The sequence below is a fragment of the Protopterus annectens genome, chromosome 13.part0 (assembly GCF_019279795.1).
Source record: "Protopterus annectens isolate FY-2018-M chromosome 13.part0, PAN1.0, whole genome shotgun sequence".
In the NCBI taxonomy this organism is placed as follows: Eukaryota; Metazoa; Chordata; order Ceratodontiformes; family Protopteridae; genus Protopterus; species Protopterus annectens.
The window spans coordinates 755,731,174-755,755,846 of NC_056747.1; the positions used below are offsets into that span (position 1 = coordinate 755,731,174).

General features: G+C 42.8%; 1 protein-coding gene across 1 annotated transcript in view; it reads left to right on the forward strand.

Annotated features, from left to right (window-relative positions):
• The window catches only part of TAOK1 (TAO kinase 1), a 3,628,992-nt gene that overhangs the window by 2,362,890 nt on the left and 1,241,429 nt on the right, over positions 1-24,673 (forward strand). The window contains exon 17 of the mRNA XM_044054451.1: positions 3,051-3,254. Coding sequence (XP_043910386.1) covers positions 3,051-3,254 — 204 coding nt within the window. The remainder of the gene's footprint in view (positions 1-3,050; positions 3,255-24,673) is intronic.

Sequence of the window (24,673 nt, forward strand, 5' to 3'; positions counted from 1 at the left end):
AAATGCAAGCCTTACACCTCCCAACTGGATACTTGCAGACTTTGACTATGCCTTTGAATTCTGCCCATGAAAATGAAAAATAGGTGGAAATATGATATGCGCCCATGGCAAAGCCCTGCACCCACTTTAAATGTAATGGACATAGCAGAGGGAATGCAGACCCATTTCATGGACTGAATGACATAAAGAAACAGCCTTAGGACCCTGTACTCCTAGTGTGTGTCCCACAAGACTTTCTGGAGTACACAGTCTTAACTTTTCCTGCTCTAGAATCACCTGTAGACTTGACTGTCAAACTATATCCTTCCAAAGATAGTCAGTTTTGTTACATAACCAAGAAAAAAATCCACTATTTCTCCTGAATCAGAGGTTCGTGTTTGGATGAAGTCTCCTTTCCAGCGTTCTGACATAGGTTATCCCGGGGAAACTAAGGAGTGTGATCTCTCTAGATTTGGAAAACATAAACATCCTTCTGTTTCGTTATCACCACCACCCCACCTCCATTTGCCAGACTGTCCCTTCTTTCTTCAAACATTGGAAAAGTGTGTGTTAACTGTGACTTTGCAACAATATCCAAACACCTTTAAGCATTTCCAGACTTCTACTCTCAGCACCCTCTCTCTGAAACTGTTTTAACTGCTGCATTGACCTTATTCACAGAAATGGACCACATCCCATCATTTGCTTTTAACATTTCTTTCTTAGAGGAGTGGATACCCATTGGGCTCTGAAGTTCCTGAAAATGTTTTTCACATCTCCTGACAATGTCCCAGCCAAGGTTGGTATTTCCCTACTGTTTCTAGGAAAAGCTTGAGTAGTGCACCCCTGTTCCAGTGTCATTTGTTGGTTGATGCAAAACTCTCTCAAGTAATCTGAAAGTCATTCTCCACAGTCCCACGAAATTCATCTCAAAATAAGAATCTGCTTTGGCTACTGCCATAAATTCTGCTTCCTGGCCTATCCTTGTATATCAGTCAGATCTGGAGACCTCATTGTAAAATTGCATGGACATGTCTTCTCCTTTAACTTGACAGTTCTTCACCACTGGTATTCATCGGAATGTCTGATATTATATCTTAGAATGCATCAGCCACTTTTTGGCCACAGTTTTTGGAAGTCACTTCAGTTACTAAAGTCTTGGACAGGATCCATTTAGTCTCATCATTCCTTCCTCCCCAGGTGTATGGGAGAAGCTCTTCTGGAGTCATTAAACCTTCATGAGAAACTGGGCATCTTACTGAGTTGATCCTGGATTGCTGACAGATTTTTTTCACACTTTTTTAAATATGATTTTACACGAAGACTGAATATTTGCTTGTATGGATTTGGCACATGCGTTGACATGGTCTTATTATTTTAAGAAAAAGCACCTGTGAAAAAATACAGTTGAACCACAGTTTGTGAAAATGGATGTGTGAGCAATATTTGTTTTTTTCACTGAATTCTGAGTTGGTATTTTTTTTCCTCAAATGTTTCTTCAGTAATTAAATATCTGTGAAAAATTACCATTTGGTTGTCCTTTTCACATCGTCCATACATTTCCTAAAAAAAAAAAAAAGTAGGTGAGGTGTTATGTACATTGAAAATTGCATTTATAGACATAGACATTTTCTTTCAAGAAAGCGTTCACCACAGAACAAACTTTTTCCCATAGTAATTTTGTGGGTGGTTTAGGAACCTATGCAGCTATCAGCAAAATGCTATATACATATTTGAAACATTGTGGTCATTGGTAGTATTGGGTGTGTGGAGCTGCTGTTGTTTGATTCATTGATTCAGCAAGATTCTTATTAACTGTTTATCTCTTTCAGAGACATGGATATTTTGGGAGACAGTTGACATTTGTTCTTTGAAAACTAAAAATATGTCAGTAGTCCCAAGTAAGATGTTTGTTATAGCTGAGTGAAGTGGATAACTTTTTTTAAACATGAAAGTCCATTAAATACATTGACAGCAACGGTATGTGTGGAAAGATTATCAGGGTAGATTACTTCAGCATAATTGATTTGACTGTGATTACATACAATATATGCATTTACTGGTATTGAAGGTATGAATTGTGTTTGTATATTTTTATTTAAAATTGAACATAGTGATGGAAAATGTACTGTGTATTTTAATCGAGTTTAATTTTGTTATACTAACATATTGTTTTACAGTGACATTCTTCTGTATTTTCCCATAATTTTTTCAACCAGTTTGACTGTTTTTATAATGGCAGTAAGTGTCTCATTTTATGAGCATTCATCTGGAAACTGTGTGTGCTGGTGTCCACCTGCATCCTTGTGTAGTGCTATTACTCCATTTCCATTTTATTGAGAGACCATCAGTGAGATTTTTGAAATGTGTTGGGGAGAACACCTGCATTCAAGCAGCTTCCTTCTTATGGAGTGGAAATATTCTTTGTTTTGTAGTGCCTTGGTCCAACTATGTGACGTCTTCGGCATGAAGTATGTCCTGCACCTGAAATCCTTCCAGTTCATTTTTGATCCAGTCACTTCTTTCTTGATTCTTTCAGCTATAAAAACAATGCAGTCATTTTTGTTTTATGTATACTTAAAAAATGTTTTCACCGTGGTTTTTTTTTCAGTTTCTGAGGGGTTTTAGATTAATTTTGAGTTGTGGTATATAACTATATAACTTGTTATAATGCTTTTATTCAGTACCTTACTGCAACAGGACCCACTGGTCTAATATGCTTACCCATTGAACCTAGAAATGAAAAAAGAGCCAAGTTGACAGAAAACTTTTCCTGGAGTAGCTCTAAAGTATGTTTCAGCATGTAGCACACCCTTTTGTTGTTGGCTAATCTTTAAGTGTTTAGCTCCTGCAGGGATTTGATGCTTCAGCTTTGTAACTCTTCCTTGATAATGGCCATGAAATTTAAAAAAAAAAAACTTGCAGTAGTTTGAGTTTTTGTTTACTGTTAATTTTTTATAGACATCTCTTTGTACACCAAATATGAATTGTATGTGAGTGAGGCTTTTGATAAAATGTGACTTCAGTTTTGTCTGTAATTTTTTTTGTTTTCTTGATATTTCTGTCGTCAGGAGCTGAATGAAAACCAGAGCACACCAAAGAAAGAAAAGCAGGAGTGGTTGTCAAAGCAGAAAGAGAACTTCCAGCATTTCCAGGCTGAAGAAGAAGCCAACTTGCTAAGGAGGCAACGGCAGTACTTGGATTTAGAGTGTCGCCGTTTCAAACGGAGAATGTTGCTTGCACGCCACAATCTAGAACAAGACTTGGTTAGAGAGGTGTGTGTGTAAGGGAGTATACTTATACATCTGTTCTGTTGTGTTTCATAGCTGAGTCACAGACTTAAGAATGATTGTTTTACAGCACAATGGCATGATCACTGATTTGAGGTGAGTAGATTAGAACTGAGCTTTCCCTTAAACTGGGCTCAAGCAGATGAATTTCTGATCCTATTTCGTCTATCCATGTGATGCTACTATTGAATATGGAGTTGTTTGTCTCATCTGATCCAGCCATCTGCTAGCAATTTCACAGCTTCACTCCATTAATTTCTTCCTTCCCATAATGCCCTGCACCCCCTGTAGTTTTAGATCTCATTTGCTGCCATTACAAATTATCAGTCCAGTGTTGTCTACTGTTATCCGATTCAACATATGGGTTGTTGGATCCGACGGGATCTGATCTTGGCACTGTCTTGGAAGTTTTTATATTATCAGGGCTCAACTCTTCCTCTACCCATAATTCCCTGCACTCCAGTCCCTTCTCTGAGATCTCGTTTGCTGACTGAAGCTGTTAGACATGTATATGAGGGCTTTTCTTTGGATTTAGATATATGTTTTGTTGCATTGCAATTTCTCTTTCTTCCCCCTTTCCGAAATCATTTGTTTCTAGTGTATTGTAGAGTTTTTTTTTGCATATTTATAGATTTATTTGCTTTGTTAGAATTAAGTAGTAGCGTAGTTTTTTAAATAGAATTTATAGTAGGTATTAACAACTTTAATAGTAGGTTAGTGTTTTAGGATTAGTAGCTTTTAATGTGGTTTTCTGATTGTAGTTCATATTTTGAAAGCACTAAGAGTTTTCTGCGTGTGTAAATCTATAACTAGTGTATTAGGCATTGTGATAGTTTTTAGTAGAGTAATGGTGGAATTCCAAAACTTCAACAAATTTGTTGTGTGTGGGTTTATTTTTCAAAAGCATATGTTTAAACAAAAAAGAGGTGTAGCAATGAGCACGCCTGCAGCCAGTAGCTATGCAAATATTATGTACATCTGGGAACATTAATTCATTCTGTCGACAAATAATTGTTTTTTTAGATGTTCTCTTTTATCAATGTTCTGTTGATGACCTATTTTTTAATATGGAAAAGAGACATTGAGAGTTTTAATTTGTTAGTTAAATATCTCATACAGTCTCCTTTCTGAGTTTTAAGACAACAATATCTACTGACAGCATGTAGACTTTTTAAATATTACAATTTATAAAGAAAAAGAGGGAACATTAAGTACTAAATTATATAAAAAACAGCAAAAAGGAATGCATGCTTGCATTGTAACAGTATGCATCCCCAGTATATGTTTAATAATGTAGTAAAAAGTCAGTTTCTTAGAGTAGCTAAGCTAAACTCTTCAAACACTAATATGGAATCTCAACTAAATAATGCTGTCTCTCATTTTATAGAAAGGGGTTACAACTCTAAAAGTCTGGAAAACACATACAAGGAAGTCATGTCACATAGGGAAATGATAGCTAAGCCAGTCTTTTCAACTAATACAGCAAATAAACATACTAAAAACAGCTAATATACCTAGATGTATGCTCGCATTTAATAACAATACACATAACGTGAGGCATATAATAAACAAATATTGGCATATTCTGCAAGACGTTCCAGAATTAAGCTCCATCGTATCTGATAGCCCGAATTTTGGATACAAAAGAAGTGAAAATTTAAAGAATATGCTCTACTATAAAGAACAGACATACATATAGAGTTGTTGTTGTTTGTCTTTTGGCTTTTTCCCGGTAAGGGGTCACCACAGCGGAACTTCGGTCCACTAATGATTGGCAGTAGATTTTTACGCAACGCCAAGGTGCCAACTCGACGCCCAACCTTCAACGAAGGCACGCCCATTTACACACGCATGTCTTTCGAATGCTACCCAACCGCACATTTAGAATATCTAATAAAAATGGTATTTTTAAATGTGGTAGATGGTCAATTCTGTAAGTATGTGCTTGCATTTCTTTTGTTCATTTGTTCATCCTGTTATAGGCATGGTATACAGACATGCTGATTATGGTAATTGTCACCAGGAATCTTGTTTATTTAGCCACATGTCAGCTTTGCCAAGCATACTATGTATAGAAAATAATCAGAAGTTTAAAATGCGTATCGGGAATCATATTTCTGATAGAAGGGAAAATCCAGTGGATGCCTTATTTAAACATATAAAAGAAAAAAGTATAAATAAATAATTTTAAGTTTTTTATACTAAAAGTGATACCTGACTCATGGTGAGGTGGTAATGTAGTATACCACACAGAGACAGAGTAATTTTAGTGGATACTTCGTTTAGGAGCAAATTTACCACCAGGCTTAAATGGAAATGTTTCTTTAAAGCCTATATTAGTGGAATTTCAAAAGAAGGTCTAATTGAATGTGTTATCATGTGACTTATTCCTTTAAATAGTTGCAAAGTTACCTACTCAATCTATGTTCATCATGTTACACAGCTGCAGTCATCACACTTGGGTTATCCTGCCGTCAGACGGTTCCCCAGTCGGCCTGAGTTCCAAAGTCTTGGTCTGGCGTCGGTTGCTGTCGCCTCCTCCCTGACGTCAGTGCGACAGGGGTATATAAGATGCAGCCGACGCCATTTTCTTCAGTCTGTCTTGCCGTGCAGTGCCCGAAGCAAAAGCAGTTCGCAAGTGCCAGTCGGCCGACTCCTGAGATTTTCATTCCGAATCCAGAACCGAAGTCTTCTACAAAGCTAAGTACCCCGTTGGGGAAACTTTTTCTTGCCTCAGAACGATGTCAGTAAAAGTTAACTGTATTTCTTGTGGGAAGCAAATACCTCATAAGGATTTCCATTCCTATTGTATCCCATGCCTAGGCCCAAACCACGACATCACTGGTTGTCGGTTTTGTGCTAGGTTTAACAAGCGCACTATTAAATGTCGGTTTGATTTTGCCCGACATTATTTTGGCAGAAAATTCAATTACACCATGCCGTCGGAACTTCTGACGACCGGAATACATAAAAAGCGCAGAGACAAGGACAGGCATCCGAGGCCCAAAACTGACGACGAAGCCTCTTCTAGGCCGGTCGCCGGTTCTCCGGTTTTCAGCGAGGCACCTTCACAGCCCCTGACGACCGCTTCTGCAAAACCACATGCCGCCTCCGACTCCCACGTGGAGATGGCTGAGCCTTCGGACGCACAAGTTTTTCAGCCTACCGAAACTAACCCTTCAGAGGGATCCAGAGTAACTGAGCAACCCGCAGCTTCAGAGGGTGTTTTCAGACCTACTCAGTTAAGCATTAAACCCTCTGCTAAGTCTAAACCTCCTTTAAAAACAAAGAAACAAATACAGCATTCTCCAGGACAGGCCTCCATGCCTAAGAAACAAATGCTCAAAATGGCCGAAGACCTAATCACTCTGATCAGGGGGTCCCATCCCCCTTCTGATAAAAGGCCCAGACAGGATGCAGTCTATGACTCATCGACCAGGTGTCCATTTCTTCAGATTCATCCTCAGACCTAGGATATTCTTTACCCCCTTATGAGGATTCTGATGCTGAGGAATCAATTCCAACAGCCACTCCGCCTAAGGACTACTCCTTTGGGGAAACCTTACATACCATGAGGGAGCATTTCCATTGGGAAGGCCAGGATTATTCAGAATCCAAGAAAAGGCTCAGAGACTTCCTTAGACTTCCTTTTATTACCTCAACACAGACCCCGTGCTATTCCGCAAGTGTTAGATATTGTGGATGATGTGTATACTGAATCCAGCTTAAATCCTGATTCCTTACCTCCAGCCCCAGTTAAACCTGACAGACACTACAGAGTCCCTGACTCACACAAATTTCTGTATAAAAGCCCTGTTGCTGACCCTGAAACTATTTCTCAGGGACCCAAAGGGATTAAGGCCTCATCAGCAAAAAATCCAGTTCCCTTTGACAGAGATTCCACAGCATTAGACAGATGGGGAAAGAAAGTATATACGTCTGCAACTTTAGCAATGAGAGCCTTAAATTGCCAGTTTCACATGCTTAAAATATCAGCAATTTTTGATGTCTCAGTTGAAACAAAAAATGCTTCCAGATTCAGATCCTCCTAATTTTAAAGAAATGCAGGATTTATTGCATGCAGCTGAACAAGTGGGAAAACATACTCTGCAATGTGGCTTTGATTCTTTAGAGGCCTCCTGTAGAGCAGCAGTTACAGGCTCTGTCATTAGAAGACATGCTTGGTTAAAAGAACATACGTTACCAGATCATGTTAAAGTAAAATTATTGGATGCACCTTTGCAGCAGGATGTGTTATTTGGAGTTAAGGCAGAAGAGGTATTAAAGAAAATGGAGGATAAGGCAAAATATATGCAAACAGTGAAGTATTTCTTACAGGTTCAGCCTCCTCGATTTAGCAGAAATTGGCCAACAAAGAATTGGTCCTTTCCAGTTACAGACAGACCTCAAAGGGGCAGATACAGACGCCCAAGAGGTAGAGACAACCACAAGGTCCTTACAGGCCTCGACAATGGGGTGCACCAGGCCAGAAAGAAGGGGGAAGACAGGCCCCAACCATATAAAAAGCAGCCTCAATGACTTCCCATTACAGGTGCCAAACAGCTCTCTCTTGGCACCCCCCTTGGGAGGAAAACTGGCACTTTTCTATCACAATTGGCATTGGATCACCAAAGACAAATGGGTTCTCAACATTGTATCTCAAGGTTACAGGTTCCACTTTCACACTCTGCCAAGGTTAAAAGGAATGCCAAATCTGCCACCAAATCAATGGGCAGAGGCTCAAAAACAAATTACAGCACTCATGGACATGAGAGCTATTCAGAAGGTACCACCACAGGAGCAAGGACAAGGATTTTACTCAAGACTCTTTCTGGATGTCCTTCAAGGTAGCATCTGCAGTCATAACAAATGGGTTGTCCTGTCGTCAGGCAGCCCTTCGGTCGGCCGGATTCCAAAGTCTGGGTCCGGCTTCGGCTGATGTCGCACTTCACCCGACGTCATCTCTGCTGGTCTTCGGGTATAAAGGCATCAGCTGACGCCATTTTCCTCAGTCTTTCTTGCCGCGTGGCGCCCGAAGCAGAAGCTGTTCGCAAGTGCCGGTCGGTCAGATCCAGAGATTACTACTACCGAATACTACTTCGAAGACTTCTAAAAAGCTAAGTACCCCGTTGGGGACTCTTTCTTGCCTCAGCCGATGTCAGAAAAAGTCAATAACTGTTTAACTTGTGGGAAACAAATACTTCATAAAGATTTCCACTCTTACTGTCTGCCTTGCTTAGGCCCAAACCACAACGTAGCAGCCTGTTCGGCCTGTGCTTCCTTCAACCGACGAACACTTAGGCGTCGGTCGGAGTTTGCTGAACAGTTTTTCGGCTCAGATTTTGCGTACATTATGCCGTCGGATCCTCCGACTTCCCAAATTGTTAAAAAACGCAAAGAAAAAGACCGACACTCGCGGTCCGCGGTTTCGGCCGAAACCACTGTTAAGCAAGCCGCGAGTGTCTCGGTTTCGGCCGAAACCGAGAATACCGGTCAATCTTCAGCCGAATCCATGACTACTACTGAGGCTCCTACTACCTTAGTTGAATCGGCCTCAGAAGTTTTGCCTACTACTGTGGTTCCTAGTGATTTATCAGACACCATCCCTTTGGATGTCTCTACCCCAGCACGTGGTGCTGCTAGGCCTCCTGCAGCCATGTCTATTAAGGCCTTTGCCAGGGCTAAAGCAGCCAAAACTGTTAAATCAGTGCCTGTTAAGCCCCCCTCACACAGGCCCACTTCTAGTTCACAAATGCTTACTCTGGCAGAGGATTTAATATCCTTAATTAGGGGATCCCAATCTCACCCAGACAGGGCCTCTCAGCCACCAGAAAAGAGATCTAGAGCAGAGCCCCCCAAGCCAGTGTCCTCTGATGATTCTGCGGATGACTCAGACATTACAGCCAGAGGCTCCCTTGTCTACATATGAAGATTCCGATGCTGAAGAATCCATTCCATCTGCCTCTCCGCCAGAGGAATTTTCCTTTGGGGAAACCTTACATGCCATGAGAGAACAATTCCAATGGCAGGGACAAGATTTCTCAGATTCAAGAAAAAGGCTTAGGACATTTCTGCACTTACCACAACATAGGCCCTTAGCTATACCTCCAGTACTGCCTGTTGTGGATGATGCATTTAATGAGGTTTGCACTGCTCTTGATACTTTACCTCCAGCCCCTGCCAAACCAGATAGATTTTACAGGGTGCCAGACACTCATCACCACCTATACAAGGCCCCTCTTGCAGATCCTGAGACTATATCCCAGGGGGCCTAAGGCAGTAGCCTCGACCTCAGCAAAAAACCCTACTCCTTCTGAAAGGGAATCCAGGTCCTTAGAGAGATGGGGGAAAAAAGTTTACACCTCTGCTACTCTCTCAGCTAGAGCTTTAAACTGTCAGTTTCATATGATCCAATACCAAGAGTTTATGCTTGATCAGTTAACTAAGAAGCTGTCCTCTGATGACTCCTTAGATAAGAAATATGTTTTAGAAATGGTGAATAACATCCAACAGGTTAGTAACCATTCTTTAAAATGTGGCTATGATGCACTGGAGGCTTCATTTAGATCAGCCATGACTGGCACAGTGATAAGAAGACATGCATGGTTGAAAGAACAGGTCTTGCCGGATCATGTTAAAGCAAAGCTGTTAGATGCTCCTATAGATAAGGCCAGTCTATTTGGTACACCTGCTTATCAAGTAATGAAGAAAATGGAAGAAAAGGCAAAATCTGTTCAAACAGTTAAGGATTTCTTACAGGTTCAGCCCCCAAGGTTTAGCAGGAACTGGCCTGCCAAAAATTAGTCCTTTCCAGACTCCTCAAAATCTCAAAGAGGCAGGAATAGACGCTCTAGAGGCAGAAATCAATCCAGAGGAGGTGCCTACAGAGGACGACAGTGGCAAGGCAATAACCGAAGCACAGACACAACCACTGCCACTACAACAGGACACTCACAGTGACTTGGCTCTAACACCGCCTACCAGGGAGCAAATAGCAGCACCTTTAGGCGGAAAGTTAGCCTTATTTTCGAAAAATTGGCACTGTATCACAAAAGACAAGTGAATTTTGCAAACCATAGACCAAGGCTACAGGTTCCACTTCCACACCTTACCAGTAAAAAGAGGAATGCCAAACCTACCTCCAAATCAATAAACAGAAGCTCTAAAGCAGATAGCAGAATTAACAAAGATGAGAGCTGTGGAAAGAGTACCAATAACAGAACAGGGCAAAGGATTCTACTCCAGACTCTTCCTAGTACCAAGAAAAGAGAAAAGTTGGAGACCTATTCTCGACCTGTCCGTCTTAAACACATACATCATTGTCCCAAAATTCAAAATGCTGACCCTACAGCAACTTCTTCCCATGCTGGGCAAGGAGTGTTGGCTGGTAACTCTAGATCTCAAGGAGGCATACCTGCACGTCCCCATACGACCAAATTGCAGAAGATACCTCAGATTTCTTGCAGGATCAGAGCATTATCAATTCTCAGCATTGCCCTTTGGCTTATCTACTGCGCCCAGAGTATTTACAAAATGCCTGGCATCAGTAATCGCTCACTGCAGGCTACAGGGAATACAAATTTATCCATACCTGGACGACTGCCTGTTACAAGCGGACAACAAAAGCAAGCTGACAACAGATCTACAAAGAGTCATTTGCTTACTACAAGCCCTGGGATACACAGTCAATTTACAAAAGTCAAGACTGATACCATCCCAAACAAGAACATTCTTGGGTGCGGATTTGGACACAGTATAACAAATGGCATTCCTAACTGCAGAAAAACAAAACAACTCCCTCTTTACTTCTTGGCATTAACAAAGCAGAACAAACTAACAGCAAGAAAAGTACTGCAGGCCTTGGGCTTCATGGCATCATGCATAATCTTGGTCCCACATGCCAGACTGCATATGAGAAAGCTACAGTGGTACCTAAAGAATTTATGGTCTCAACACAGGCACAGCTTAGAAACCGAAATCCCACTAATCCCATGCCTGAAACAGGAGTTCCTATGGTGGGCTCAAACATGCCAGTCAAACCCAGGCTTACCCTTCCACAACTTTCAAGCAAGCCAAACCATCACAACGGACGCCTCAGACCTAGGCTGGGGGGCGCACATGTTGGACAAATGCATACAAGGATTGTGGACTCAAGACCAGCTGCACCTGCACATAAACCAAAAAGAAATGCTGGCAGTAAAACTAGCAATACAGAAATTCAGACCATTCCTCAAAGAAGGCCATTTAATGATAAGGACAAGACAACACCACAGTCATGTGGTACATCAACAAACAAGGAGGCACTCATTCATACCCCCTATGCAGAATGACTCTGGACCTTTGGAATATGGCTCTGAGCTACAACATCCAGTTACAGGCAATGTTTGTGCCAGGAAAAGAAAACACCCTAGCAGACATGTTAAGCAGAACCACCTCGGATGCTCACGAATGGATGCTACACCTGGACATCTTCAAGGCCATCACAAAGAAATGGGGAATGCCACAAATACACCTATTCGCATCCCCACTCAATCATCAGCTCAAAAAATTCTGCACAAGGACATGCCACCCACTTGCATGGAAGGTGGACTCTCTATCCTTCAGTTGGAAAGGCCTGACAGCATTATGCATTTCCACCTCTTCCTTTGATGCACAAGGTACTACTGAAAATCAAAGAGGAACGTCCAAGGATAATCCTGATAGCTCCGAATTGGCCAAGACAACACTGGTACCCATTGCTGAGGAGCATATCTCGGGGGAGAATGTGGTCAATACCCCTGATGCCTTTGATGTTAACTCAGAACAACTACAACATCATGCACCCAAACCTAAAAACATTGCAACTGACTGCCTGGAACATCACATAGCAGCAACTAACCCAGACCTATCCCAAAGGGTTAAAGACATTATCCTTGAAGCCAGCAGACCTTCAACAAGAAGGAACTATGCAGGAAAATGGAAAAGGTTTGTCATTTGGAGTACTGAAAGAGGAAAAGATGTATCGAACATAGATATTGCTAACATCCTGGAGTACTTGGCAGAGCTTCTACATACAGGCCTGTCTTATTCCTCCATCAAGATACATGCATCAGCTATTTCAGCAGAATTCAGCTTCGATCCACCTGCCTTTTCGCATCCTCTACTCAGGCAGTTCCTCAGAGGGATCAAGAATGTAAAACCTCCTAGGAAACCACCATTACCAGCATGGGACTTGAACTTTGTGCTAGAAAAATTGACACTCCCTCCATTTGAACCAGCAGCAACAGCAGATCTTCAACACCTATCATGGAAAACTGCTTTCCTACTGGCAATTACTTCAGCAAGGAGGGTTTCGGAACTACAGGCCTTAATGACAGTACAACCCTTCCTAATCTTCCATCAAGATAGGGTCTCCATGAGAACTAATCCTACATTTATGCCTAAGGTGGTATCCAGAGTGTCTTTAAACCAGGCAATCCACCTACCTACCTTCTTTCCCAATCCACAGAACAGGGGGGAAAGACTGCTGCATACCTTGGATGTACATAGACAGTTACGCTACTACCTGGACAGAACCAAAGGTAACAGAAAAACTGACCAGCTTTTAGTAGCCTATGCAACAGGAAGGGAAGGAAAAGCAATTTCCAAACAGACAATCTCCAAATGGATAGGAAATTGCATAAGATTCTGTTACTCCTACCATGGAAAACCAATTCCACAGAACATAAGACCTCATTCTACAAGGGCTACAGCCACTACCACAGCTTTCTTACGAGGAGTGGCAACCAAGGACATTATTGAGGCGGCTACTTGGACCTCCGTGCATACATTTGCCAAGCATTATAATTTACCTCTATACTCTAGATCCCGAGCAGGGTTTGCCACTGCTGTACTGCAAGGGATCCTAACTACACCATAATTTTTCTTCCTCCACCCCTAGTTGGCTATGGTATTCTACCCATTTGTTATGACTGCAGATGCTACCTTGAAGGACATAGTACAGATGTTCTTCATCTCACATTGCTGCAGTCCTTACACTTGGGTAGTCCGCTGTCCTCGGTCGGCCCGAATATCAAAGTATAAGGCTGACGTCGGTCAAGGCGCATTTGACTGACATCAGGACGTCAGGGTACAAATGCGCATGACCGACGTCATATCTTCAGTCTTTTTTGCCGCATGGTCCGATGCAGAAGCAGTATTGCAAGTGCCGGTTGGCGTTCTGAAATTTTTCGTTTTCGGAGTTTCAGACCGAGTCAAAGTTGGCTAAGTACCCGTAGAATATTTTAGTTTTTTCTTGCCTCAGTGGTTTACCGGATGTCAGAAAAAGTGAATAATTGTATTTCTTGTGGGAAACAGATACCGCATAGAGACTATCATACTTTGTGTATTCCTTGTTTAGGGCCTGAGCACGACGTTGTTGGGTGTCGCTCTTGTGCTAGATTTAATAAGCGCACTATAAAGAGGAGATTAGATTGTGCCAGGTTAGTCTTTGGGAAGCGGTGCAATTATAAAATGCCGTTGGATGCTCCGACACCCGCTTCTTCGAAGAAGCGCAAGGACAAAGCAGTGAAGCCTAGGCTAGAAGAACCGTCCGTGCGGACGCTGGTTCTTTAGAGGTGTCGGTGGAGCCGGTGGTTCCACCGGAGGTTTCTTTGGGATCCCAGGGAGAGACCTTGTTATTGCAGGATGTGGCCTCTCAGGAGGCAGGCCAGGGTGATGGGGCTTCTCAGGTTACTATACTCCCCTCCCTGCCTAGGGTGGTTAAGCCCTCTCCTTCTGTTTCCAAGGCTTCTCCTAGAGGCAGGCCAGGTTTAGCTTCAGTTGGTGTCACCCCTAGTTCTTCTGGAACTGTGCCCAAGAAGCATATGCTTAAAATGGCAGAAGATTTGATTACTCTGATTAGGGGTTCTTTGCCGCCTCCTGATAAGAGACCTAGGGTGGAGCCTGAGCTAGGGAGTTTTGAGCAGGCTTCGGATGTTTCAGAGTCTTCGGCTGAAGACTTGCAGGAGTACTCTCCTTATTCTGATTCTGATGTGGATGATTCTACTCCTTCTGCTTCTCCTCCTGAGGATTTTTCTTTTTCAGAAACTCTTCATTCCATGAGGGAGCATTTTAAGTGGGAAGGTCAGGACTTCTCTGATTCCAGGAAAAGGCTTAGGAAATTTTTGTTTTTACCCCAACATAGGCCTTTGGCTATACCTCCTGTTTTGGATGTAGTGGAAGATGTTTTTACAGAGGCTTCTCTTAATCCTGATTCTTTGCCTCCTGCTCCTGTTAAACCGGATAGGTATTACAGGGTGCCTGAAGTTCATAAGTATCTTGTTAAGAGTCCGAGGGCAGACCCAGAAACTGTTAGCCAGGGGCCTAAAGGTGTTAAGGCTTCTGTTGTCAAGAATCCGGTTCCTGCAGATAAAGAAGCCAGGGCCTTGGATAGATGGGGAAAGAAAGTTTATACTTCTTCCACTCTAGCTATGAGGGCTTTGAATTGCCAGTTTCACATGTTAAAATACCAAAACTATCTACTTTCACAGTTGAAGTCTAAGGTTGATGCTCTGGCGGAAGGTATTGATTGTAAAGAGTTACAAGATTTAGTACATGTTTCTGAACAGGTGGGTAAGCATTCTTTGCAATGTGGTTTTGATGCTGTACAGGCCTCGTCTAGGGTGGCTGCAACTGGGTCAGTTCTTCGCAGGCACGCCTGGCTGAGGGATCAAAATTTATCTGACCATGTTAAAACAAGGATTTTAGATGCTCCTTTACAATCTGATGTGTTGTTTGGTTCTCCTGTTGAGGCAGTTTTAAAGAAAATGGAAGACAAGGCTAAGTCTATGCAGACTGTTAAAGATTTTTTGCAGGTTCAGCCTCCAAAGTTTAGTAGAAATTGGCCTGCTAAAGGGTGGACGTATCCTTCTTATGATTCCCAGTCTAGGGGTAGATCTAGACGTGGTAGGGGTAGAGCTCAGGGCTCTTTCAGGCCTAGAACAGGGAGTTCTCCTGCACAGTCTTCAGGTGAGGGCAGGGGTCAGTCCTTTCGTAAACAGACCCAATGACCTACCTTTTCAGCTGCCAGAGCCTTCTTCCTGGCGGGCGCCTTTGGGAGGAAGGTTGGCACTTTTCAAAGAAAATTGGAGTTTAATTACCCAAGACAGATGGGTATTGGATATCATACACCAAGGTTACAGGTTTTATTTCCATACTTTGCCTCCTTTCAGAGGCATGCCAGACGTTCCTCCTCAACAAAGAATAGAGGCTCACAAGCAAATTTCTCTGTTACTTCAACTAGGGGCCATACAGCCGGTCCCTATGCCAGAAGTGGGCCTAGGATTTTATTCTCGCCTGTTCCTAGTACCAAAGAAGGGGAACACGTGGAGACCAATTTTGGATTTATCTATCCTCAACACTTATCTGGACATTCCCAAGTTCAAAATGTTGACGTTGCAACAGCTTTTACCTCTGCTGGGCAAAGATCATTGGATGGTAACTTTGGATCTCAAGGAGGCTTACCTTCATGTTCCTATCAGACTAAGTTGCAGGAAGTATCTGCGTTTCGAGCTGGGACTTCTCACTATCAGTTCTCTGCATTGCCCTTTGGCTTATCTACTGCGCCCAGAGTGTTCACGAAAGTTCTGGCTCCAGTGATAGCTTTCTTCAGGCTAAAAGGAATACAGATCTATCCTTATTTGGACGACTGCCTGATTCTGGCTCAAGGAAGGGAAGAGCTTCTTCATCATTTGGAATATGTGATAGCAGTGCTAAGATGCCTGGGGTATTCTGTGAACGAAATAAAGTCCAGTCTAGTACCCTCTCAGGACATGTGCTTTCTGGGTGTGAGACTGAATACAGCATCCCAGATGGCCTTTTTAACCCCGGACAAACAAAAGAGTCTTTCCCTTTACTTCCATCAACTATCTCATCAGTCCGGGCTGACTGCAAGGACAGTCCTTCAAGCCTTAGGGTTCATGGCATCTTGTATTCTGGTGCTTCCCAATGCCAAACTGCATATGAGGAAGCTGCAATGGTATCTCAAAAATGTATGGACACAGCACTGCCAGGATCTGGACACTGTCATTCAAATAATACCTTGCATTCAAAAGGAATTTCTGTGGTGGGCTCAGGAATGTCACCTAAACAAGGGACTCTCTGTGACCCGGCCAGAGGCGAGTCAGATTTTAACGACAGATGCCTCAGACAAAGCTTGGGGAGCTCATCTAAATGGAAAGTGGATACAAGACAAGTGGCCTGCCAGACTACAACATCTACATATCAACCTGAAGGAGATGTTAGCAGTCCAGTTTGCATTAATAGCTTTCAAGGATTTACTTCTTCCAGGGCAGGTGTTGATTCTAACAGACAACACAACTGTCATGTGGTACATCAACAAGCAAGGGGAATGCATTCTTATCCTCTATGCAGGCAAGCAATGATTTTGTGGGAGACTGCTCTCAGTTTACAGCTCAATCTTCAGGCAAGGTTTCTGCCAGGAGCACAGAACTCCTTAGCAGATGTGTTGAGCAGGCAATTATGGATCCCCACGAGTGGAAATTGGATCCTCATGTATTTCAGAAATTGACAGTGTCATGGGGAACTCCAGACATAGATCTGTTCGCTTCTCCACTAAACCATCAGCTGCCAAAGTTTTGCACAAAAGGTTTCATCCCACAGCTTGGAAAGTGGATGCTCTTTCTTTCAATTGGAGCAATCTTCATGTGTATGCCTTTCCATCTCTGCCTCTCCTCCCAAAGGTACTTCTAAAGGTCAGACAGGACAAGCCAAGGATGATTTTAATAGCTCCAGATTGGCCTCGACAGCACTGGTACCCATTACTGAGAAGTCTGGCACGGAAGCCTCCATGGCCTTTGCCTTCGATTCCACACCTGTTGTCACAGGAGGACAGCCATTTGCTCAATGTCAAACTTCACTCTCTTCACCTAACAGCCTGGCATATTCTGTTTTGAACCATAGAGGGTCTCAACTTCCACAACAAGTTTTGAATGTGATTTTGGAAGCTAGAAGGCCTAGTACAAGGAAAGTGTACGCAGATAAATGGAAGAGATTTTTATTTTGGAGTGCAGCAAAGGATTTTGATGTTTCTGAGCCTAATTTAAGTGTGGCTCTTCAATATCTTACTGAGTTACTGGACAAAGGTTTGTCCTTCTCTTCTATTAAGGTTCATGCTGCAGCAATTTCAGCTCACTATGAATGTGACCCTCCATTGTTTTCTCATCCTTTGTTCAAGCAATTTCTTAGAGGGGCAAAGAATATAAGACCCCAATGAGCTCCTTCTCCTGCTTGGGATCTCAATTTTGTGTTGGAGAAACTCACTCTACAACCTTTTGAGCCTGCAGCTACTTCTGAGTTGAAATATTTATCATGGAAGACTGCCTTTTGTTGGCCATTATCTCTGCAAGAAGAGTTTCTGAATTACAGTCCCTTATGGCGGTCGGGCCTTTCTTGATTTTCCATAAGGATAGGGTATCTTTAGTACTAATCCTTCCTTTATGCCTAAGGTGGTCTCTAGTGTGGCTTTAAACCAAACTATTCATTTGCCTACTTTTTATGCAAATCCCCAAAATAAAGGGGAAAAGATTTTGCACACTTTAGATGTACACAGGCAGTTGCGATATTATTTGGACAGAACTAAAGTGTTCAGGCAGTCTCAGCAGTTGTTTGTTTCTTTTGCTTTGAGTTCTCAGGGCAAGCCTGTGTCAAAACAAGCTATTTCTAAGTGGATTGGGTTTTGCATTGCTTTCTGTTATTCCCATCATGGCAAGGAGATTCCAGCTGGGATTAGGCCTCATTCCACTAGGGCTACTGCCACTGACAGCCTTTTGAGGGAGTGGCAACCAAGGATATTTTGGAGGCAGCTACTTGGAGTTCAGTGCATACTTTCTCTAGGCATTATCACCTGCCACTTTACTCTAAATCCAGGGCTGGTTTTGCCACTGCTGTTTTGCAGGGCATTTTGGCAGCTCCTGCTTCCTTGTAGTTTGGCCATCCTCCCTTACCTCTGCTTTGGGATTCTACCCAAGTGTAAGGACTGCAGCAATGTGAGATGAAGAACATAGTACAGTTTTGTACCTACCATAAATGTAGATGTTCGAAGATCCACATTGCTGCAGTCCAATTTACCCTCCCTCCTTCCCCTCTGTAGTTAGAGGTGGTTGTGTGGGTTGGGTTGTAAATATTGTGTATATTGTATTTATTGTGCTTATAATTAGTGCAAGGGTGGTTGGTTGTTTGTTTGCTGTCTTTTGGTTTTGACCTTTATTTTTAGGGTCTTCTGACATCTGGGGCAAGAAAAGACTGAGGATATGACGTCGGTCATGCGCATTTGTACCCTGACGTCCTGATGTCAGTCAAATGCGCCTTGACCGACGTCAGCCTTATACTTTGATATTCGGGCCGACCGAGGACAGCGGACTACCCAAGTGTAAGGACTGCAGCAATGTGGATCTTCGAACATCTACATTTATGGTAGGTACAAAACTGTACTTTTTGTACCTACCATAAATGTAGATGTCCGAACAGGATAGCATCTGCAGTCAGGATTACCCACCCTCCTTCCCCTCTGTGGTACTCCTAGGGTATTTACCCTCCTATTAGCTAGCTGGGGGGGAGTCTCTTATGGTGTATTTGTTTGTATATATGTACATACATGCTTATTGTTTGTGTTTGCCTTCTACTTTTTTGGAAACATTGGCATTTATCCAAAATTTAGCTTTCCAAGAGGGCAACTGGCATCTGGGGCAAGAAACACTGAGGAAAATGGCGTCGGCTGATGCCTTTATACCCGAAGACCAGCAGAGATGACGTCGGGTGAAGTGCGACATCAGCCGAAGCCGGACCCAGACTTTGGAATCCGGCCGACCGAAGGGCTGCCTGACGACAGGACAACCCATTTGTTATGACTGCAGATGCTATCCTGTTCGGACATCTACATTTATGGTAGGTACAAAACTGTACTTTCCCAGAAAGGACAAAGCCTGGAGGCCCATTCTGGATCTTTCTTCTCTAAACACTTACCTGAATATTCTGAAATTCAAAATGTTGACACTACAGCAGCTTCTTCCCATGCTGGGCAAGAAAGCTTGGCTCATGACCTTGGACTTCAAGGAGGCATACCTGCATGTCCCTATCAGACAAAACTGCAGAAGATACCTCAGATTCATAGCTGGTTCAATGCACTATCAATTCTCTGCACTGCCCATTGGCTTATCTACTGCGCCCAGGGTCTTCACAAAGTGCCTGGCACCAGTAATTGCATTTTGCAGACAGAAAGGAATTCAAATGTATCCGTACCTGGACGACTGCCTGATTCAAGCAGAGAGCAAGGACATTCTTCTAAAGCATCTGATGTTTGTAAAAAAAGTTAAGTTGCCTGGGGTACACAGTAAACGAAAAGAAATGAAAACTAGTGCCCTCAAAGAGATAATATTCCTGGGTGCCAGCTTGAACACAACGGCCCAGATGGCTTATCTCATGCCAGACAAGCAAGGACAACTGACTCAATACTTTCAATTGATGGCAACAAAGACCCAACTCCCTGCAAGAAAAATTCTGCAGGCCTTGGGTTACATGGCATCTTGCATACTACTAATTCCATATGCCAGACTGCATATGAGGAAACTACAATGGTACCTAAGGAGTGTATGGTCTCAACACTGTCAAAGTTTAGAAATCGTTATACCACTAATTCCTTGCCTTCAACAGGAGTTTCAGTGGTGGGCTCAAGCTTGTCACCTCAATAAGGGACAGCCTTTTACTCAACCCACAGCCAGGCAAACACTGACAACAGATGCATCGGATTACGCCTGGGGAGCACACATGGCAGGAAAATGTATTCAGGGCAAGTGGTCCGCAGAACAAAGGCATCTTCACATCAATCAAAAAGAGATGCTGGCTGTACAAAATGCCCTTATAGCTTTCAAGGACCTGCTGCATCCAGGACAACTATTACTAAAGACAGACAACACCACAGTTGTGGTACATAAATAAGCAATGGGGCACTCACTCCTACCCCCTCTGCAGGCAAGCCATGAACTTGTGGAACACAGCTCTAAACTATCAAGTTCATCTGCAAGCACAATTCCTGCCAGGAGAGAAAAACACACTGGCAGACGACTTAAGCAGAAACATCATGGATCCCCACGAATGGGAATTGAATCCACAAATATTCAGAATGATAACACAGAAATGGTAGAGCCCGCACATAGATCTGTTTGCATCCCCAATGAACTGCCAGCTACAGAAATTCTGCACAAGGAGTTACTATCCACAAGCATGGAAAGTGGATGCCCTCTCATTCAGCTGGAAAAACCTACAACTATACGCTTTCCCACCACTACCTCTCCTTCCAAAGGTACCCATAAAAGCCAGGCAAGAAGAGCCAAAGATGATCCTGATTGAACCAGACTGGCCACGTCAGCACTGGTACCCAATCTTAAAGAACTTAGCACAAGAACCATCCTGGATTTTGCCTCAAATCCCACATCTGCTGACTCAGCACAACAATCAGATACTTCACAGCCAGCTAAAGACATTAAACCTAGCTGCATGGAAGATTCCTTAGTCAAGCAAGCAATGCCTCTCTCCAAAGCTGTTATGGATGTCATTCTGGAGGCCAGAAGGCCTAGTACCAGGAAAGTCTATTCGGATAAATGGAAGAGATTCTGTGCCTGGAACCAGGCTCACAGCCTTGACCCTCTTGTCCCAAACATTCCTCAGTTACTACAATATTTAATTGAGATGCTGGACAAAGGCCTCTCCTTTTCATCCATCAAGATCCACGCCTCTGCCATCTCTGCTCATTACAACACGGATCCAAAAATTTTCTCTAATCCTTTGCTAAAACAGTACCTCAGAGGGACTAAAAACATAAGACCGCCCCATAGAGCACCGACTCCAACTTGGGACCTCAACTTTGTTTAGGAAAAATTAACTTTACCTCCTTTTGAGCCAGCTAACACAGCAGAATTAAAATATATCTCTTGGAAAACTGTTCTGCTCCTGGCAATAACATCAGCACGAAGAGTTTCAGAATTACAGGCACTAATGGCAGTGGAACCTTTCCTCATTTTCCACCAGGACAGGGTGTCTTTAAGAACTAACCCTACGTTTATGCCAAAGGTGGTATCAAGAGTGGCTCTAAACCAAACTATTCACTTGCCAACTTTTTATCCAAAACCACAGAATAAAGGGGAGAGACTACTGCATTCTTTGGACATTCACAGGCAGTTACGCTTCTACTTGGACAAAACCAAAGCTTTCAGGAAATCTGAGCAATTATTGGTAGCATATGCTGCAGGAGCACAGGGAAAAGCCATTTCAAAACAGACAATTTCAAAATGGATAAGACATTGTATACGTTTCTGCTATACACACCATGGGAAACCTGTACCTAGCAGCATTAGATCTCACTCCACCAGGGCAACAGCCACTTCAACTGCTTACCTCAGAGGAGTACCTACCAAGGATATTTTGGAAGCAGCAGCATGGAGTTCTGTGCATACCTTCACCAAGCATTACCATCTGCCTGTATACTCTAAATCCAGAGCTGGCTTTGCCACTGCTCTGCTGCAGGGTCCTATAGCCACCCCTAATGCCTTATAGAACCAGCCACCCTACCTCAGCTTTGGGATTCTACCCAAGTGTAATGACTGCAGCAGTGTAACACGATGAACATAGTACAGTTTTGTACCTACCATAAATGTAGATGTTCGAGTGTATACACTGCTGCAGTCTAGGTTACCCTCCCTCCTTCCCCTCTTACTTGCTGATACGTACCTATGTCTTCTACCCTTTCTACCTATGAGTTGTATTTGCTGGTAACTGAAAGTTGTTGTTTGCTTTTCTTATGTATGTTTTACTAGCAATTTGAATTGCCTACCTATTTGGGGGCACCTGACATCTGGGGCAAGAAAAACTGAAGAAAATGGCGTCGGCTGCATCTTATATACCCCTGTCGCACTGACGTCAGGGAAAAGGCGACAGCAACCGATGCTGGACCAAGACTTTGGAACTCAGGCCGACTGGGGAACCGCCTGCGGCAGGAATAACCCAAGTGTAATGACTGCAGCAGTGTATACACTCAAACATCTACATTTATGGTAGGTACAAAACTGTACTTTATGCCTTATGAAGCCTTACTAGGTGAAAGTTTTCTAACTTGCAAATGAAGTTTGTTATAACTTGTGGATTTGTGATTTATCTATGGATTTTATTCTGGATAATTAGAGGTTTTGGAGTGGTTCGTGATTCCTGTGACTTTTTATTCTTTGTGTGTGTGTGTGTGTGTGTGTGTGTGTGTGTGTGTGTGTGTGTGTGTGTGTGTGTGTGTGTGTGTGTGTATACAGAATCCTCCACTTAAACCTGTTGTTTCAGCAGCAAAATCCAAAACAGAGCCCCTAGCTATGCATGTTAATGCAAGCTGTAAAGCTTTGGTGGAAAGTAAGAACCATATTCTGTGCGACTCATGGCACTTTTTACACTTGTTAAATTCTGTTCCATTCACAGAAAATGTAAGTTTTATCACCATAGATGTGGTTAACTTGTTCTCGGTGATTCCACACAATGAGGGTTTACAACATTTGCATAATATGTTACTTAAGGAGAAAACAAAGAATGTCAATGAGGTATATGTTCAGAAGCTGCTCTAGGATTGGTGTGCTTTCTCTGATCTCTGGAGTGAATCCAAACAAATTGCTACTTGTAACTGTTTTTTAGCTATTTTAACTGTTTTTCTTTTCCAGCTGTTTGCGACAGTTTTTCTGCACTTTGTATTTTATAGTACTTGTCTATTTTATAGCGTAGGCTAAATTCAGATTTGCTGAATCTAGACCGTTTGACATTATCTGAGCACTGAAACCAGCCATCTTACATTAAGAAGGCCCCCTGCACCCTTGTGGCTGAAGAGTGCAGCAAAGGACCTATCTGATTTGGAGATTTTTGGAATAAGACTCAGTATTGAGCATTTCCGTTGACCAGCTTGTCTGATAAATTGCTTAACTTATTTTACTCATAAAAAAGGGTTCTTACAGTTGCTACATAAGCCCTGCATTTGCACCTGTTTTAACACAGCTCTACAGAGTTTGGTGACAGTCACTGCTCTATTATCTTCATCTGAGCAATCCGAGGCATCTATTTGCACGCAGTGCACCTTCATGCAGCACCACGCAGCAGAGGTAACCATTACTGATTATAGATGCAAAAGCTAAAGTAGATTTATTTTCCCTTAGAAGCTGTCTGTGTTCCAACTCAGTCGTCCCTTAAACTGCACTTAGCTGCTGGAGTGCACCTTGTCTAGGCTTTCTACAGCATTTGCTAGTTTACCTGACTTACCCTAATCTCTAATAGTCTTGTACGTCTTCAGAGCCCCAATAGTATAGACCAGCATTAAGCTCCCAATTAAACCACACCCTTCCTCATTAAAGTAAACAAATTTACACCTAGTATTATTGATGGTTAGTTTTCCTCCATTTCTCCTGCCAGCCTGATTGATGTAGGTATCCTGCGGCAGTGTAGCAGTTGCCTCATGTACACTGACAACCCACTACTCCTAATAAATCACTCAAGCTCAATTTGTGAGAAATGCATATACACTAAGAATCTGGAATCCTTGCTGTCTCGTTCACAGAACAGTGGCACTGAACAGGTTGACAGGACACACAGTACATCTCCTGCACATACCATGCTGTTAACACATAAACCATCATATGTGGAGGAACTCACCAGAAATTTACCTAAACACCAGAGACCTCCAAAACACAAACATGCTACATTTAATACAGTACCTACAGCACTCAGTACACACAAAACCACAAGCACAAGTGTCTCTCCAAACAAGCCCCTAAGGCAAAGCACATCTAAATCAAATTTTCTGGTTATGGGCGACACTGTAGTGAGACATACAGATGTCCCACTTACCAGGTTGGACAAGGAGAAGGTTCCGGCCAGCTGTCTGTCAGGTGCGAGGATCCGTCATATCACACTTGCACTCAAGTCTGTCCAAAAAAAGCACCATTATGACTCAGCCATAGTTCATGTTGGTGTGAATGACTTGAGACATGCGTCACTGGACTATATGAAGAGAGACTTGACTGAGCTCTCTGAATGTCTTAGGCAAGTATGTCCCTAGCTTTGAGCAGCATACCACCTTCAGCTAAGGTAATGCCACAATATAAACAAAAAAAATGATTGACTTCAACAATTGGCTTCGTTTCTGGTGTCATTCTAAGGGGATCCAGTACCTGTCAGCCTGGAATGACATGGTAGGTAGACCATGCTGCTTTGCGGGAGATGGGCTTGATCTGTCACCTCTTGTATTTTTTTTCGGTTACTGGCTAAGGCTCTTGCCTACCCCATAGTGCCTTTTTTAGGCAATGTCACAACAACAAAATTCCCGACGTAAAAATGTCTTCAAAAAGCAA